The sequence below is a fragment of the Nothoprocta perdicaria genome, unplaced genomic scaffold (assembly GCF_003342845.1).
Source record: "Nothoprocta perdicaria isolate Ctin4 unplaced genomic scaffold, notPer1 scaffold_77, whole genome shotgun sequence".
Lineage (NCBI taxonomy): Eukaryota > Metazoa > Chordata > Aves > Tinamiformes > Tinamidae > Nothoprocta > Nothoprocta perdicaria.
The window spans coordinates 2,181,195-2,199,991 of NW_020456054.1; the positions used below are offsets into that span (position 1 = coordinate 2,181,195).

The following is an 18,797-nucleotide window of genomic DNA, read 5'->3' on the forward strand; positions in this document are numbered from 1 at the left end:
TGCACTTGCCACTATTCCAAAGAGTGTGACAGAAAATTCCAGGACATAATAGCAGTCAGTAAACAGAGATGACATAGGATTACATCATCAAAATGTGCATTTACTCATTTTTAATACTACAGATATTACCACCTTAGATTTAAGAACTGTTATAAGAATTCCCCAAAAGATATCACACAAGTTGCAACACTGGATATACTCTGCAATTTTTCAGATTATTTTTTCCATTTCAAACCATAAACACCATCAAATAAGCCAGGTGATAAGCACAAGCAAGAGGTAGTGGGTTTGCCTACCTAAGCTAGTTTGTAGGATCACATGCCCAGTAGCCAGCTCTAGACCACTTCTGATTCACAAACTTCTGTACACTGAAGTAAGGCATAAAAAAAACACAGCACAAAAGAAGATTCTTGTTCTTCTCCTAGTCTTGCAGCTAAACACAGGATTTACATCTACACCATGATTCTGAAATCAAGTCTTCCGTCTCCAAGATGGAAGAGTTTCAAAACTTTTCAGAAGAACCACACAGATGAGACTATAYGTAGTGTCCAGTTTTAGATGTTAAGGCAGGTGACACTTGCATCCCACTGTTCCTGAGCCTAAGGAGGGTAAAACACTCCCAACCTTTCAGACAGCACTGAAATTCACAGTAGAATTTAGTGAAGCAGTTCAGAGAGATGGTTTTGCCAAAAATAACCCCAAAATAACTTTTAGCCACATCAGTTCCTTGAACTGGAGCCACATCATAAGCTCTCAACACAGAGCAGAGCAATTGTGCAGGTCCAATTTAAGGGATTCATTTTGGTACATCTAGCAGAAAAGTCATCCCAAACAACAACAACAACAAAAAAAGAGTATTATTTTCATCTAATCATCTTAACCAGATTGATCAWTCCTAGGACCAAACAATCACCAGATTACCAAATGCTAAAGCAGCAAGTGGCAGGAACAAACAGCCAAGGATAGTCAAAAGCTTTTTAGAAGAAGAAAATGAAATTTATCAGTGTAGCTATTAAAAAAAAAAAAAAGAAAAAAAAAGACTCATCATGCTGACTCTTGTAAAACAGAATAGCCATGAATAATGCAGAGCTTCCACACAGCCATAAAGGACACAGACGATATCCAGTTCATGGCATTCGCTGCAAGAAGTAAGGACTGATATAAAGGACATACTCTGTATCCCCTAATGGTCTTGCCCTACTGCAGCTACATATTTCCTTAAAGCATCCACAAGATTATTTCGGAAAATACTCTGCCAAGAATGGAAGGAGTAATGTAAAATAGAACATTATCTTTCACATCAAGAGATAAAGCGATCCCACATCACTCTGGGACTCGTGCCAAACTACTCATACACAAGGAAACCCTAACAGCAAACTAAGTTCAAATAAATAGCTGCTGGAAAACTATTTAAGTTCAACATTTAAAGTATAAACTATATGACTGTCTTTTTTTTTAATAATATGAAAACATTTGGTTCAAAAGCAGTCAAAATTGACTCAAAAATGACATGAAAATGACTTTTTAGTAACTTCTCCTTTAACAACCGAAAGCAACTCCTTAAAGTCAAAAATGTTAGAAGTTACAGCAATGAACACCTTACACTTTTGCTCAAAACATTCTACCACCACAACTTGCCATCTTGCACAAGTATTTTCGGTTCACTAAGGATAAGAAATTAACAGACAAAAGTTCATCTTGAGATTAACTATAGGGTGCAGAGGACCAAACACCTGTATTATATACTCTGTTATGGGACTCTACTTGAGACTAAACATAATCAGTCTCCGGACTGCCAGATTGTTCAAAGCAAACTGGGCCTTTACATCTCTGTTGGAGGGTAGAGGATAATTGGTGCACAGTGCAAAGCTTTGAGTTTTAGCTTCGGTACATCAGCTGTTTTGCACATCAGTTTGATTTGCTTCAGAACTACACTGTTCCTCCAGACCAGTATACTTGGGAAAATGCTCTATTTAGTTAGCTGACAAGCTAAATGCTAGATTTGATTCTGATTACAGTACAGTTTTCCCATAAAAGTTTAGTAGCAAAGAGGTGACAGAACTCCTCAAATCACATGCCATGCCTCAACTCCTCTATAATTTGAAGTTTTGCATGGGTACATGAGACAGCTAGCTGTTAAGTACATTATATACAAATTAATCCAATTTTCCAACTCAACCATTCTGTGATTCGCATTAAGAACTCAGTGAGGTATTCCAGAAGACARGAGTATCAGTTCACAAAACCACACCACAGATGGGCAGACTATACAGATGAATGTATATTTACATACATCCTGTTGTCCAAAAAGAAAAAAAAAAACAGATTATTATTCATTCCTTTCTTCCTTTTAATCAGACAGTTTATACATCACAAAAAAGAAAGTTAGCAACAAGTCTGACTAAACCCCTGTAACCATTTTAAGAATCTATTCTATGATTCCAGGGCCTTTGGCAGGAGATACAATTAACAGTTTCACTCACTATTATTGTRGATATAATGATGCYTGCACTTGCTGATATGGTAAATTTTTGTTATTTGTTTTGATTTTGTTATTTGCTCTGATATTGTAAATATGTAGGATACTGCAAATATGCTTGAACACACTGTGATAAGCTAAATCTCCCTATCATAAAACTCCACAAATTCTGGAGCTATCCAAAGTTGTTTGCCATTATACAAACTTAAAAAGAAGCACTGATCTATCCTTCTGCCTAAACCAAATGCCTTCTACTGCCTCACCTACCCTCAAGCACACTGGCTTTCATGACAAGAAGTTATTTACAACGAACAGTAACTTATTTTTCATGCAACTAGAAGTGATCACACTCTAAGTGCAGAACTGCAGTCAAGCTGAACATACAGAAGAAAAGTTACAGAAATAGACATTACAGGGAACTTACTGAAATCAAATGGTAATGCCATTCTACATAATAATATAAAAATTCACAGATTGTAACAGTCTCCCAAGAAGTCAGATCAAAATCTCATGTTGTACAGAAGCAGAGGGCCTGATCTTTAGCAGTAACTCCTCTATAAAGTTGTATATGGGGATGAAGAGTAATTTTGTTTATAAGCAAGTTATATTAAGGCACACCGGAAACATTGAGGATGCTTCAGGTTCCTTAACTGTTACAATGAAGAAAAATAGTTGCAACTAAGCAACAGAGTAAATACTCCTCAGAATGTAATATTCATTCTAAATTGACTACCTGGTTATGCTGAGTAAATGAATTTTTAAGGCTTTTTTTTTTTTTTTTTTCCTCTTTCTTTTTGGTAAAGAATCCAAAGATATGTTTTGGTAATCTGAGAATCTCAAGAACTTGTGGTACTGGATTTTGATCTTCATTTSTGCTGCATTCTCATGTAGCTCATGAATGCTGCTAAAGAACAGAGGGGGAAAAAACACTTATAAACAAGTTATGGTTAAGTATTATTTATAGGTTACTAAGACTTGTAGCAGAATTAAGACAGATTTCAACACATACCAGCTTTTAAGTTGACCTCATTCCCTTAAACAGCAATACAAAAATTCATCTGAAGTGACAGTGCAAGCTTAATTTCTTGCAATGTTTCCTCAATATAACATCATAAGAGACAAATCTCTGAGCTGAGCACTTGCCAGAAGCCAAATCTGACAAATACTATCGCACGGATGTTTTGTAGGATTGTTCTGCACTTCTGTTACAAAAACAACAAAAAAAGGCCTAAATACTACTCATTAAAGCAGCATGCAGAATAGTAATTATTACAGTGAAAGAACCTTACAGCTTCTCTAAAGCTGTTATCTTCCAGTTTTGCTAGTATTTTACATAGCCATTTTATCTCTATGCCACCTAAGCAGCTTGTTCCTCTCTTTTTGTTTGCACAAGTCTTACACAAAGGAAAAACAAAAACACATTTAATAGAGCTACATGGGAGAGAAGGTAGGTCTTGTAGCTGAAATTACAGTTAACACTGTAAGAGATTACTTGCCCTTCCAGTGACTGGTTTCTTTAGCAGCCTTAATGGAAATACAAATATGAAGAGGAAAAAAAAAGAAAAAAGAAAATCCCAAGAAAGTACTATACTTTAAAGTGTATGTATACAAGTATAAGCAATTGGGAGGCAAAGAGCCACATGACACCTTTCCCTTCAGCCTTCTGCAATGTCCCCAAGCACAGCCTGGAGCCCAGGGCTCCGCGGGGAGGGGAGAAGATCGAATGCAATCAGAGTGACTTGGGTGACTTACCAGTCACCTCAGACAGCCCCGGCGGCCTCCGCAGAGGCCGCAGGGCCCCGACCCGACTCCAGACCACGGCAGGGAGCTGCCGCCCGCCGTCCCCTCTCCGGGCGGCCGCGGTCCCGGCAGGCCCAGAGCCCSCCTCGCCGCCCGGGCCGGGCCGGAGGGCGGTAGCGGCGCCGCCCTCCCCGCGCCCACGTAAACAAGCGGCCCGGCGGCCGGCACCGACCTTCCGAGGTGAGGCGGCAGAAGGGCTTCACGAGCTCGGCGAAGCTGAGGTTGTTCTTGCGGGTGAGCTGCTCCGCCTCCTCGCTGCACAGCGCGGCCACCAAGGGCACGAACGAGTCCTGGATGAACTCCTGCACCGACTGCACGCACTGGGCCATCTTTGCCGCCGCCCGGGGGCCCCGGCCGGGCCCGCCACCTTCCTCTCCTGCCTGCCTGCCCCGCCGCCTGCCCGCCCGCCGCCACGRCCTCCGCTCGGCTCCCGCGTCGGCCGCCGCTTCCCCCTGGCGCCGCCTTCGCCTCGCCCGCTCAACGCCCGCCCGCCGCCATGTCGCGCTACGCCAAGCCCCCAGGTAGCACCCGCTCCCAGCAGCCCCCGCGCCCGCTCATGTGATTGGGCGCCGGGGYGGGGCCGCGGCGGCCGTTGGGGCGGGGCGTGTCGGGGCGAGGCGGCCGTTGGGGCGGGGCGAGGCGCGCACGCGCSCACCCCCGGGTCGTTAGGRCCCTCTGAGGGAGGGGGAGCTGCTGCCAACCGTCATCCGCCTGCCCACCGCCATCCTCCTGCCCACCTTGTGTTGGGCACCKCGCTGCGGAGCCCACGGGGAAGGCGCCGCTTGGTCCCGCTCCTCTTGCGCCCCACCACCAGGCTGAGCAGGCCTGCGGGGGTGGGTCATACATAGTGCGACAGCAGCTATGCGAGTTGTCAAGGGAAATAAATGGTTATTATTGACTTAAGGCTGATTATTGTAGGTGTGAGAAGAGGGGAAGGCGCCCTGTCATGCAGCCTTTGCAGAGCCATGCTCAGCASTGGCAGTTCTGTTTTTCTTAGTGCAGAACTGCCACTAKAACATTTTGGGATTAAAATAAAAARGTCATAGTGGTTAAAAATGAAGAATTGTTTGTATTTCTGTAGCACAAAATATCGCTTCCTTTTTTCAGACTTGCCCATTAAGGCGTGGTATTACACAAGGCCCAGGTTTTGCATTTGTGGCCCCRGGGGGTGGATGACACAGATAGAAGGCAACCATGATGATCAGTGGCCATGAAAATCGAGTAAATTTTGATTATGTTCCCACTGGGTACCGTAGTAGGATGAGGTTTTAGTATGCTCTCAAGGACAGTCCTCAGGATGGAGCTTGTAAACAAGACTAGAAAGTGGCAAGAAGCCAAGCTGCTCCGCTGCTCCTCTGCCAGCGCTACTGTTTATGCACAGCTATTTTCCCTGGAAAATTATCATGTATAAGATAATTTAGAAAGCAAAAGGAAGATGAGGTCTTTTTATGGTAGAAGCTGCAGAATCAGAATGTCATCATTTTAAAAGAAAAAAAATGCCCTCCCTAACAAATTTTATGTGGAAGAGATTGAGTTTCTATTTACTTGTTGCTCTCCTATCAGGCAGTATATCACTTTGGGGATTGTTAGTAGCCAAGACAGAATGTCATATCAAAAGTTATTTTGTTGCTTTCACATAGATATTTTCATGCAAATATTTTCTTATCAGAGTAACTGTTCACTCTGAAACTGCATTTGTGGGCTCAAGTATATTTTTCAGTGTGGGAAAGCACCTTGTACACACTTTCTCTTTACCCAGGATTAGAAATTGTGTTAGATTTTACTTCTAAAATAATGAAAATTCTCTTCCAATATGACTTCATTCAAAGGACCGTTTCCTTCATGCTGGTTTTGTGTAACTCCACAATCTGCTGATTTGTGTTACAGTAAGTCAAGTTAGTGTTTTCCCATGAGCCAGAATTCTTGATTCAGGCTCTGACTTGTCTGCCCTACTAATGAGAGATAAGCAACCCCATCTTTAAAAAACACTGCAACTCAGGGTGTTGTATCCCAGATTTGTTGCTAAAAATAGTGTAGTAAAAGACGATTCAAATAACATTGCTTACAAGCCAGAAGATACATTAGAAGGGATATATTATATCATTGGTAATTATTTGCATCATTCCCAAGCCAGGCAACTTGTGCACAGTATTTTGCTTTTAAAGCTTCACAGTCTTCCTGTAGGTAGAATGAACAAGAATTTAGAATTTATGATTTATGATTTAGCCGAATGATTTAACTGAGAATACTTTTTTTCTTGTTTTTTAAGGAAGAGATGGATCAAAAGAAACAGGAGGAGAATAGAAGAAAAGAAACCAGATGCTGTGTAGTATACGGTGAGACAGGCGAGTTTGGAAATGAATAGAGAAATAGAAACCAAATAGTAAGAGGGAGTGTCTTCAACAGATCAGAATAAAAAAAAGTCATCAAGACAGAAAAATATGTCCAGAGTTTAAAAAATATGCTCCCAATTGCAAACTTAATGTAAAGTTAACTGCAAACTYAAATGCCAATTTTGTGAGTTTGTTTAGTGCTTTTTTTTTACAGAGTTACAGAGTTACATATTTTCGACAGTAAAACATACAAGCATAACTTCAATTTTTTAAGAAAACAAGAATAACTTGAATGCTAATAACTTGAGGRTTTTAAGATTTAGCTGAAATTATACAAAAGGCTGCATACTTATCTTTTTTTTTTCAATAAACCAAACTGAAGAGGCAATATGCACAAATAGTTGCAAGTTAAACTTCGCTGCATGCTTACACTAGCTTGGTGTCTTGCAGTAAGTCCTCCAGCAGGCAGAATACTCGGCTTTCAGTCCTGTGTGTGGCCCTCTCAGGTCTCCTGGATAATGTGATCACCCATGTTCRCTCTTCTGCCCCAGAATCACTGCTCTGGGCAACCAGCTGCTGCCACAGCCTCTGCACTCTGCCACGCATGATTTGCCCTCCGAGTTTCACTGCCTCCCACAGATCAGGAAGAGCTCTTGAAGTGCCCTGCAGCAGCGTGCAAGACATCCACTTTGGTTAAAAATAATAAATAAATAAATAAATAAATACAAGCTAGAAGCAGAAACCATTCGTCTTGTCCCAAATCAATGACTTGGCACTAGCAAGCAGCAAGGACAGATAGCTGCAGTGTCCGAGCAGCCTCCGAGCGTTGCCCAAATGGGACTCATATTTTTTCAAAAGACAGGGAATAACCAGCCCTGAAAGAAGATGGACGCAACAGGGCAGTAAGAGCTCTGCCACAGGCCTCAAGTATATGAACCAATCCCACAATGGTCACAGTGCACAAAAATATATATATACAGGTCCCAGTGGATGCATATGGGTAGCATGCAGCGCAGAAATGTAGATAGAGGCAGGCAAGTATTTACCAYGAGTATTAGTCAAGATATGGTTATGCAATACATACACTGAAGTATAAAGAAATAAATGAAAGTACTAATTAAAACAAGTTGAATTCCTTAAATTCCACTCTGATTTCACTGAGTATAACCGTCAGTTGTTGGGGTTAAATTTAAGCGAAGTAAAGAAAAAAAAAAACATCTCCCAAGACAATAAACAAATAAGTTAAAATGTGGTAGCAGATGGGAGTGTGAAAATACATTTACATGGAGATTACTGATTTCAAACCTTTCACTAATGTAATCACGAACATACTGCAGCTGTTCACCTGGGGTAAAGTCACATCAAAATTCTCTGTAATTTAGAGGAAATTAATCCATTTTCCTTACCATGTTTATGAAAATATAGAGTATTTCTGTCTAACATAAAATTTTCTTTTGTATGCTATGCCGTATAGCAAAATACTTAATGTTTGACTGGAAGCTACCTTTTTGTTTAGTTTACCAAAGCTTTACTTAAATCATCATACTATCTCGTGTATGAAAAACAATGCACCCAAGTCTACTTCGCATAAATAACTTCATCGCGCTTCATTACAAGACAATTTTGCCAGCACATCTATCACCATCTCGCAGCTCCAGTGGCAGCATGAGGTCAAGCAGATGTGATTTTATTTTTGTTTTCCTTTCCTGGCGTGGCAAAACTCCTGCTGCTGTCATTGCTGAGCCTGTGGGTGCAGTGACTGCAGTAGATGGTGCTATTGACACCCCGCACCATGGCCAAGCACTGGGGCAGCAGCTGGGGTTTTGAGCACACACCCAGCACGCCTGCAACAGGAGGCTGTGGATTAGGATGGTCAAGGACCTTCTCCTACATCACTGAGTTTATAGGACATAGACATAGGACACAGACACTACAAATGATGTAGACATCGAGGTGAAATGGAAGGAAAGGAAGCAGTGAGGATTTGTTTCTTTCCATGCTCATGACTTTAGCCTGTCAGGAGCCGTTATCATCATTAAGTCCCCTGCCCATCATTTGGAAGGTAACAGCTCCACAGATACACCTTGGTAGGGCTGAATTTGAAGAAAAATATTCTTACTTTCTCTTGAGGAAAGTCCTGTATTTTTGCCAGCCTTACAMAGACACAAAATAAATTTGACACACTGCTTCTACTACCAACAGACAGCAGAACGGCAGCATTTAGCAGCAATCATTTGTTTCAGTTACAGGCAATAACTTTTAAGTATAATTTGGTTTGATACTCATTTAACACTAGGTTACTGTATTTCTAGCATACTTACTTGCATTCATAGAGAAGGTGAAAATACCTGCACACCCATGCAATCAAAGTTGTTGAAAGATATGAGATACTTGATTTACCTTTTTCTTTGTTATTCAGCTAAATTTCAACAATTTAAGTTTAATGTCATTGTGCTTAATGTAAAGGAACTTTCAAAGATATTTCAATAGGAAATGTTCTCATCTTTTCAGTTAAAAAGGAATGATGTCACATTATTGTTTTCAGATGGATTTTCTGGAGATAGTGTTGTCTGAAAAGCAGATTTGCTGCCCAATGTGTACACGCTCCTATGTGTCACTTTCACACACACTCCGGTCCTGACTTTCCAAACTGTATTTACACACTCAGTAACTTCCCAAGTACATCCCTCTTACACTGATTGCTTAGTAATTTGCATACAGTTATAGTATTGCTTACTCGTCATGCCCACCATTACTCATGCTTAGCAGAAAGATCTTCTCCTGGGCAAGGGTCTTTATGACCTATGGTTATGATTTTTACTATTGTAATAAAGACAGTTCACCTAAGAATACATGGACCCTGGGATTTCTTGCCACGTTGGCAATGTGTAAAAAAAAAAGTCTTGATTTAAACGAGTGCAATGTGTAAAAAAAAATCCTGATTTTAATGAGCAGCTCCAAGTTGTCCTTGGTTAAGGAATGCTAACTGCCAGGTCTACTGATAAGTTTCCAAGATACAGGGGACATCTGTTCTACTCAGCTTTAAACAAGGTGAATCACCCTACAACATAATTCATCCTAATCCTGAAACATAATTCATTCTACAACAGTAGCATTGCAGGTTCTGCTTTTCTAGTTTTCCAGTAATTACTATTGCACATATAAGAAGAAGAAGAAGAAAATGACCCCAAAAGTAGATTGCCCTTTACCAATCAATATCTTACTATTTCACAAAGTATTTTCCTGTTTTTTTAGTTAAATAAGTGCTACATTGTGTAAAGTCATATAATAATAATAATAGTGAAATGCCTAGGGATGATAGCGTCAAAGTTTTCTATTGTTCACCAGAGATTACTCCAGGGAAAAAATCAGTTTGAGATTTTTGAGATTTCCTGTGTTTTGTATGACTAGAATCTTCCCTTAATCATTCCACAAACAACTTTCTTTTCATCACAGTGCAAAAGAGAAAGAGAGGCTAATTAAAAAAAAACCCTTTTCCTCACCACTTGAAGAAATTCAGTCCTTTGTTAGATTGAGGATTTTCACTGCAAAACGTATTTTAAAATGTTATAAGCAACTAAGTAACCATGCCATCTCAAATTTACTTAAACATTCACAACAGATGCAATTCTTCTATCACTCCACAGGCAGACAGAGGAGTGAGAAATACAGATTTCAATATCTATCTTTCTGTATTCAAATGGTAGGCAAGAAATATTTTCTTGGAACATTTTATCATTCTAGTTCTAGTTAAGAGAATTTGAAGTGGCTGGAGAGTTTGTGGAAAGCCTGAAATAGTCCAAATAGCTTGTAAAATTTAAGAGTTTTACCAGTTTAATAATTCTTTCATTTCTAATACTTCCAGAATAAAATCAACCATCAAGATAATTACTGGGAGTATCCCAGGAAGCGCTATGTGGATGTCCACTTAAGGAGCAGGTTCACAAGTGATTCATTCAACCATGTGGCCAGCCTTGATTGCTGACACAAGGGGCAACTCCTCCTTCCCCAACTGCTCTCCACCACATCTTTGTGCTTCTTTGTGCCACTGCCTACCCTGCTTGATTTAGCACTGTTTCTCAAGTGGTTACCCAGTCAGCTGGACCAATGAAGGAGCACAGCTGAAAATYAACCCTGTTTTTTTAAATGCTAGTTTTCAGTTAGACCACCTCGAAGGTCCAGCTTACCAGCTGCCCAAAGCTGCACAACTTAAGGAAAGGTGCAGTGTCTCAGGGTAGGAGATGAGACCAGCCCTTTCAAAGGAAGCCACATAAGCAACATACGGCACCCACAAAACCATCCCTGACGTGCTGAAATGCGTGTATCAGATTTTTATTTCTGAGTATCAAAAGCCTGTGTATTATGAATCAATAGATCCCTAATTCTGCCAATGGCACAATGCAGATATTTCTTTCAAAACAGTGTAGAAAGTGCACAACACTCAGATAAGCAATAGCTATGCCAAAAGTTTTAATTCCTTCTCCCAACTAAGAAATTATTGTTTCACATGAGTTGCACAGAAATTCCCTCACTTTTCCTGCTATTAGAGCAATGCATCTAATTCACTAAATACATCCTAATTGCTACGCCAATAGAATTCACTGATGGCAGCGCTACCAGGGAGGTTCAGGCTGTTTGCGCACCCTGCTGTTCATCTCTTTTCAGTCACTACTTACTGTTCTGGAAGAATATTATGATATTATTATCATTATTGTTCTTATTATTATTCTAAGTTGTATGAGCTGTATTAGAAAGCATTTTCCTTGAATGGTTCAAGTTTATAGCAGAATCCAAATCACATTGTATGATGTCTTGTCTTCATGACTTAACATTTCATCAGAGCTTGGACATCTGCAGATATAGTCACTTGATGATTTTATATTTGTTTCCAGATTATTCTTTAAMAATATTTCTCAAGATCAGGTATGTATGGTTTTACTTAATGATACTGTTTTGCAAGGTCTGTCATTTAGCATTTCCTCTTTCTCATGTGTCTATTAATATTATCTGTTTTATTTATTTTAGTTAAAGACAATGAGGTRCTGAGTAGTCTTTACAGAAGTCTAGTTTTGAACAGTTACCAATATGAATTACATTTGTAAGTTCATTAGAGAACTGAGTTCAGCTTAYTAAGGTCTATTTCTAAATCCATATTAATGAGCATTAATATATTTTTATTCACTGAACTTATTTTTTATATTTTCTTATTGATTATATTATACCAACCATCATATAACTATGTTTAGTTATAGCCATCATCTATATRTGTTCTATATACAGAGCAGCCTTGTTGCTTGAGTCCACTTTTGGATTTCCACAGTGTGCTTAGAATATTAACAATAATTATCACCAAGACAGAAAATCTTCCAGACAACATTTTCAACATTCCCAGCTGATGGCTCTCTCTGCCTTCTCTTTTAAAATATTAATTCCTAATAAATTTGCTTTAATATTCACCTTGTCATTATGGGCTGGAAAATTATCTGTTACACTGATCAGATATGAATGCATTGTTTTGCTTTTAACTAAATACCATAACTGACTCGAACACTTCTTCTTTGTATGATTAGCACTTTTCTATCAATCAAGTAGTGAGCCTTTGCTACTCTCTGTTTATTTATACCTTAAAATTCCTTCTGTTGTCTTTAGTTCTACTAGGCTTGAATTTTCTTTGGCTTTGCTTGGTAATTTTTACTACCATATTTTTGTTCTGATTGCTATCTATTTCTAACTAATTTCTTTCCTTCCTTTTCTCCAAAGAGMTTTTAATAAAAGTTGTTGAGCATTTAAAATACCATGGAACACTTGTCATCTAATAGTCTTTTGATACACAAAATTTTTCATGAGTGTACTTTAAGTTTCTCTTCTCATATATTTTCAGTTTTTCTGCATTCTAGCAGATGCAGACCATATATTAGTATATGTATACCTAAAAATAAATACATAAACATACCTGAATGCTCACTCATAAACCAGTTCACATGTACAAGATACTGATTGAGCCCWGTTCCCTATCTGTGTTTAATTGATATAATTGGTTGTGACCAGAGTAACTTTACTGATCACAGGCAGGTCAAAGTAAATGCAACATACTTGAGAGAAGAAAAGAATTATTAATCATTACAAAAAAAATCTAATGCAGTTTTACCACTGTCCATAGGAGACTTCCATTCTACATAAAACCATCTGTGACAATGCCCTTTTTATTTCTACATGACAGTCGCTTACCTTGTTTTGGGTGGGATTTTGTTTGTTTGTTTGTTTTTTGCTTTTTCCTGCTTTTTTTAGTTGCTTTTAGTTGCTTTTTAGTGCTTTAGTTGCTTTTATGAGTAATGTTTTCCATAYATTAATCATATTTACATTAAGGCAGGTTGTAATGGAACACAAGTGTGATTTACCAGAAAAAATAGTTTTAGTCACTGATTGATTTTCTTGCATAGCCTTTATACTTAATTACCTTACAGTGGCTAATGACATTTTATGACAATATATTATTAGTGCAATGATTGAAATTGAACTCGAGTGGGTATAACCGAGATCTAAAGCTTACCCAAGTGATACCGAATGTAACACAGGTATATTCAGACAGCTGCCTGGCACTACAATTTTTCTTGACTTATAGTGGATTCTAAAGAAAAATAGTAACTGACAAAGGGAAATATATTGACTTGATTTTGACTTGCAAGACCTCAAATATCCTAGGTCAAATTTTGCTACAGTTCCCATAGAAATGCATGCTTTTTTGATGTTTTTGCCAAAAATGAAATACAATTCTTCTTACATTTAATTTTATTATTCAGCAGTAGGTGAACAGAAGAGCAAATAATAAGTGCACAGAAAATATTGCTATCCTTCTGTTTTCATTACATTTTGATTTGGCAAGTTACTAATATGACCAAAAAAAAAACCCTGTTTACATTTAATTATTCACCAGAGAGGATCATCACTRCTTAGTATGAGCCCAGAAAAATGGTCCTATCTTCCTCCAGAAACAGATCTGTGATGGAAATTTCCAAGAAAATCACATTGACAGATGACTGTTTTTTCTGCAAACGAAATGGAAACTGAAAAATACCAAGCCTGCAGATACTTTGGAGTTGCCAAATCTACTGCATTTCCCTTTCTATTTCTTACTTGCAAGTGAGTCATACTTGAATTTGAACTGTAAAAACATTAAGTTAAAGAAAATACTTTGAAAATACCTTGGATACACACACATATACTGAGATATAAAACTACACACCAGTCTTCATGATACTGTACTCCTGGTCCGTGTAATATCCACATATGGATGTTTAAAAATGCAACTATTTAATGGGTCTTAAGATGTTGATTCCTCATTGAATTATACAAAACTTTCAGTATCTTCAAGAACTATTAACTCTGTTATTATTATTTAACTATTAACTTTAATTGGCCTTGAGAGATATATATACAGCCTTTACCTAGAGATTTCAGTGAATRGTTTGGAGGCAACACGGAAAGAGGAATATAGGGCCTAGCAATGTCCAGGGACAACACCCTGAGGTGCTTAGCCTTTATTTTGTCCACCTGAATTTTTCAGGTGTTTATGTACCACTTTAAGTTTGTCCTTAGTAAATATAGCTGATTGGGTGGAAATAGTCTTCATCTATTCTTATATCCCTTATATCTTCTTTTTTTCTTTTTTTCCTGCTACTGACAATTTTATGGTGAAAGCAAACCAACCGTCYAAGGGTAATCTGCATTTATACTTTGTGTCATTAAAAAGGGGAGGGCTCTCAGAAAGCGTCTGTGAACTGYGCGCAGGGTGCTCTGCCTGTCTGGGGAAGAAGGAAACCTTTTCAACTCTGTATGAAGTACAGAATAATCCAAGTTAAATCCTGCCTGTGAGCAAATCATGTATAACAATTTGGAATTTATCCTTGGACAGGGAGTATGTTGGGCCTTGGCTGTACTCTCTTTGCACTTTACTTGCAAGAAGCAACTGCAAAATACTCCTCCTGTCTGATTTGCAGTTTGATTGCATTCTGCATGACGCCAACTCCCAGCTCCATTCCTGGCCTTTGCCGCAGCTCCCAGCTCCATTCCTGTGCCRGGGCTGCCGTGGGGGCCTGTGAGCTCTGGGGCAGCGGTTGGCGTTTGAGCTTAACCAGTAGAGAAGGCGATTGGCACTAAACTGCCCAACTGGGCGCAGCTCAAGACAAGCGTGCGATGCCCCTTGCTGGCCTGGAGGCTGGGACAGGGGACGCGAGTGACACCGGACCCGTGCTGGCATGGCCTGCACTGGCTGGCTGGAGGGACTGCCCAGCTGCCCAGTGATTCATGTGTAAAAGCTGCATTTAAATCTCCATGCAGAGCCTGCAAAACAGAACATGTCCCTGCTCCCTGTCTGTTTCGGTGTTAAGTCATCAGTTTATTTAAGCTACATTTTGCATTTATGTGYGGCTGGATTTGTGGACACAAGCCAGCTCCTGCCAGCTCTGCTGCAGAGCCTCGGCGTTTGGCAGAAGGACAGAGAATGCAGATTTACCGTAGAGGTTTAAGGGTTTTTGCAACCTCCCCGCTAGCMGGCTCCGCTGTGCTCACCCTGGTGCGGTGCTGACTGTGGGTCGCGCTCACAGCAGCGGGAGCAGCTGCCACGCAGAGCATGACCTCCCTTCTGTCCCTTCCTGTCCTTCCTGCAGCTTGGGACCCTCCACATCCCTACCGCTTGACTTGATGAAGAGCGGTAATTTAATGCAAAGGAAGGCTCTCCCATCCTATTAGCACTGGGCCTCTGCACTTGTGCTTGGATAGCAAAGGGCAGTCATGTCTTAGGTGTCTACAGGAAGATTCACCAGGGCTCATCCATCATATCCCTAACCGACAAMAAGCTTTCAAAGCAGCTGCAGTAACTGCTAATCCAATCTGCTTATTGCTAAAACCAGAGTACTGAAGTGGCTAAAACATTCTCAGAGGTAAGTATTCCCTTATCTAGACCAAGCCACGTGATAACTGGATCAGAGAACCATTTATGCCTTATCTACTCAGAAAAGAACAAAACACACATTGCTGAATTTATCTGCAATTACTTCCAAACATAATTATTTTTGGTACACTGATGAAGCTTTATATGTTTGCAAACCCATACTTGAATCACAGGGCAACTAGAAAGAAGTCATACTTACCAATTTCTTGGAATTGCTTTTTCACTTGGCAGAGGCCTTGCAGATCCCAGCTTTAGTAGCAAAGCTGTAACATTTGATGATATTCCAGCTAGTAGATTTGACCTTTTTTTTTTTTTTTTTTTTTTCCCCTCTTTGGACAACAGCCACATAGTTATTGTATCAGTCTTTTTGCTTGTATGTTCCCTTGGATTCCTAAATATAAGCCACCTGACCAACTAGTCACATCTACTTGGAGACCGTGTAGTCTCCTAATTTAAAAGATACAATAAACATATTTATTTGAACTAAACATTGACCAAGATAGTTATTTGGACCTCAAAGCCTTTATTTTGCAAAATAAAGACTTTGTGAACAAGCCGTGTGTTGCATACTGACATGCAGCCRGACATGCTTCCACATTCTGCTTCTGAGGGTCCCTGGAACCTGTTTCATGGAGTGGAAGATTTGAGGAAAATACAGGCAGCTTTTATACATTTTTTGCTAGAGCAACTTAAGAGAAATCAAAGCACCTCCGTGTACTTCGTATTATCTTGGAGGGAGTCTCTGACACTTGCTAATTATCAGACATGTCCACAAAGCTGKCTGATACAATGCTTGTATGTGGCTGCCCCTGCTAACAACTTCAGAGTGTAATCACCAGAGTCCTGATTTCTTCACATATCTGAGAAATTTGCTAATCTCAGCAAACCAAATTCTTTTCCTTCTAAGGAGTGGCATGGAGTATTGCTACTGTAGGCTCAGGAAAACTTGCAGTAAGCTGTATATCAATACGCATATTTCTGATATCCATCAATAACAGAAAATGTGACCATCCCTACTGTTAGGGCAAGTTTTGAAATCATATGCTTACTGCAGGCTTTATCTGGCCCATAGGGAACAGGTTCCTCACTTTTGTTCTGAAAGGTATATTAAGAGTTGCAAAGACTTCGGTGGAATTTAGTTCAGTTTGTCTGCTACCTTCAGCACTCTTTTTAACACAAGTAGGGGCTACAGGAACAATACCTGGAATCTTTCATGTTTCATGTGCTGGGAAATTCCCTCTCCTTCCTTGTTAAGATCTGTTCCTGAATGAAAACTTCTCAATGAGAAAGATGGATAGAGCTGGTCCAAAGTGCAGGACTTGTGGGAACGTTTTATTTTTGGAGTAACTAAAAAATTATGTTCTCTCAGAAGTCAAAGGACCGCATGGATTAATACATTAATAGTYGGGTTTATGGCTCCTTGCACATCCAAATTTTATTGGGATTTTTTGGAATGTATTTCTTGGTAAGTTACTGCCTCAGGAATTAATGTGCTTTTCCATCCTGTACATGGCTGGAAACATTCTCTGCAGGAGATGATACATCTAAAGGATACATATGATACAAACAACTAAAGGCTAAAGGAGGATACGGCACCTTCCAACCCTTGTGCTATGAGTGCACACAGCGATCCCTAATCCCTTCGTCTTCCACCCTCCTGGGTCTGACAGCTCCCACACAGCTCCAAATACCCTCCACTCCCACGTGGACACACTGTTCCTGCAGGAGGATCATTAGTGTTGAATAATCAGCTACAAGAATAGTTGCACACAGGCTATCCGACACGTGCCTTTTCAGTACAGCTGCACCCAGCAAACCACAACATTTTATAAGTGATTCTACAAGTTGCCACTGTTGAGATTTCATTGCATAAATATGCTTTTCATGGGGAATAAAAAGTTGGTCAGGCATTGACTTCATCTAAGAAGTCTGATTTAAAATGTGTTCCTACAAATAAACACGTTTAATAAATTTCAACAGTCTGATTTCTTTTTATATGTTGTCTATCTTGATGGCAAAAATTACGCAAGATTTACCGGGCTGGCACCATGCTGTATATATTGCTTGGTGGCATATGAGTTGTTGACTTCAAGGTCATAGCTTTATTAAAGGACCAAGATTTACAATAACGTTCATGCAGCAGCACGGATGCTTTCACACACATCTGTTCGTAGTTTACTTCCTTGAGGTCATCGGCACAACTTCTCCCCCTGCCAAAACCTGCTAATCAATAAATATTGTGGTCTCCTCGACAAAGTTCAAATGGACCTGTCATGTTCTTTTAGTAATAAATCTTAAGCCTTTGTTTAAGACTTGCCTCACTATGTTTAACACCTCGGTGTTTAACACCTAGCCTGCTCTACCTGCAATAATTAACTAAAGGTTGTAACTARCAACCCTCTATAATCACTAAAAACTGCTCCCAGTTTACAAATCGGACAGGTGGCAAATAAAGGCGCTGGCCTGAGGCCACACAAGGTGACTGAAAGGAGATGGAAACCGCCGTACGTCAGTCCCCTCCACGCGGCCGGCGAAGGCCACGCGGCCTCGTGTCCCAAGAGCAGGGCAAGGAAACGCTACAGCGTCAGCGGAGGCTTCTGTAATCCGGCCTTCTAACGACATTAATGCAAATTTGCAGACAACATGGGCAAAAAAACCACCAAACGTATTTCTGAGCAAGGCAAGAAGGCAGCGAGGCATTTACCCATTCAGGGAGGAATTACAGGGGCATCTTGTAGTTGGGGATGGGGTATCCAGCTTGCACTACGGGAGAGCTGTTTCTTTTTCAAGTATTACCAGAATCCAAGTTTTTATCTGCCAAGAGCCACACTCAACGGGGGTGGGAGCGCTACAGGTGCTTAGCAGGCCCAAAGTCTTCTACGGTCAGAGAAAATCAATGACATAATTACATCACTAGAGTAAATATTATAATTCCTCATTGTGGAAAAAAAGTGCGTCCTCCGGCCCGCGCAGGCGCTGCCGCGCAGCCCGCACACGGTCAGTCCCGTTTCCATTCGTTTATTTGCGTTTCCCAGCGGGGAGCGGCGGTGCCCGGGCCAGATTCCCCGGGCAAACCCGCCGCCTCGGGGCCCTCCTGCCCGCGCCGCGCCGCGCTCGCTGCGCCTGCCGCTGGGAACGCGCCCCGCGCAGGGGCGGCCTCGCCGCGAGCCCAGCGGAGCGGGCCGGGCCGGCCGGGCGCTGGTGTCACAACAGCGCCGCGGGGCCGGGAGGCGCT

The 18,797-nt window shown here is 40.6% G+C and overlaps 1 protein-coding gene across 1 annotated transcript in view; it reads right to left on the reverse strand.

The window, feature by feature from the left end:
• Positions 1 to 4,608, reverse strand: part of TRAPPC8 (trafficking protein particle complex 8) — a 45,151-nt gene extending 40,543 nt beyond the window's left edge. Inside the window, exon 1 of the mRNA XM_026051576.1 lies at positions 4,452 to 4,608. Coding sequence (XP_025907361.1) covers positions 4,452 to 4,608 — 157 coding nt within the window. The remainder of the gene's footprint in view (positions 1 to 4,451) is intronic.
• Positions 4,609 to 18,797: the final 14,189 nt, after the last annotated feature.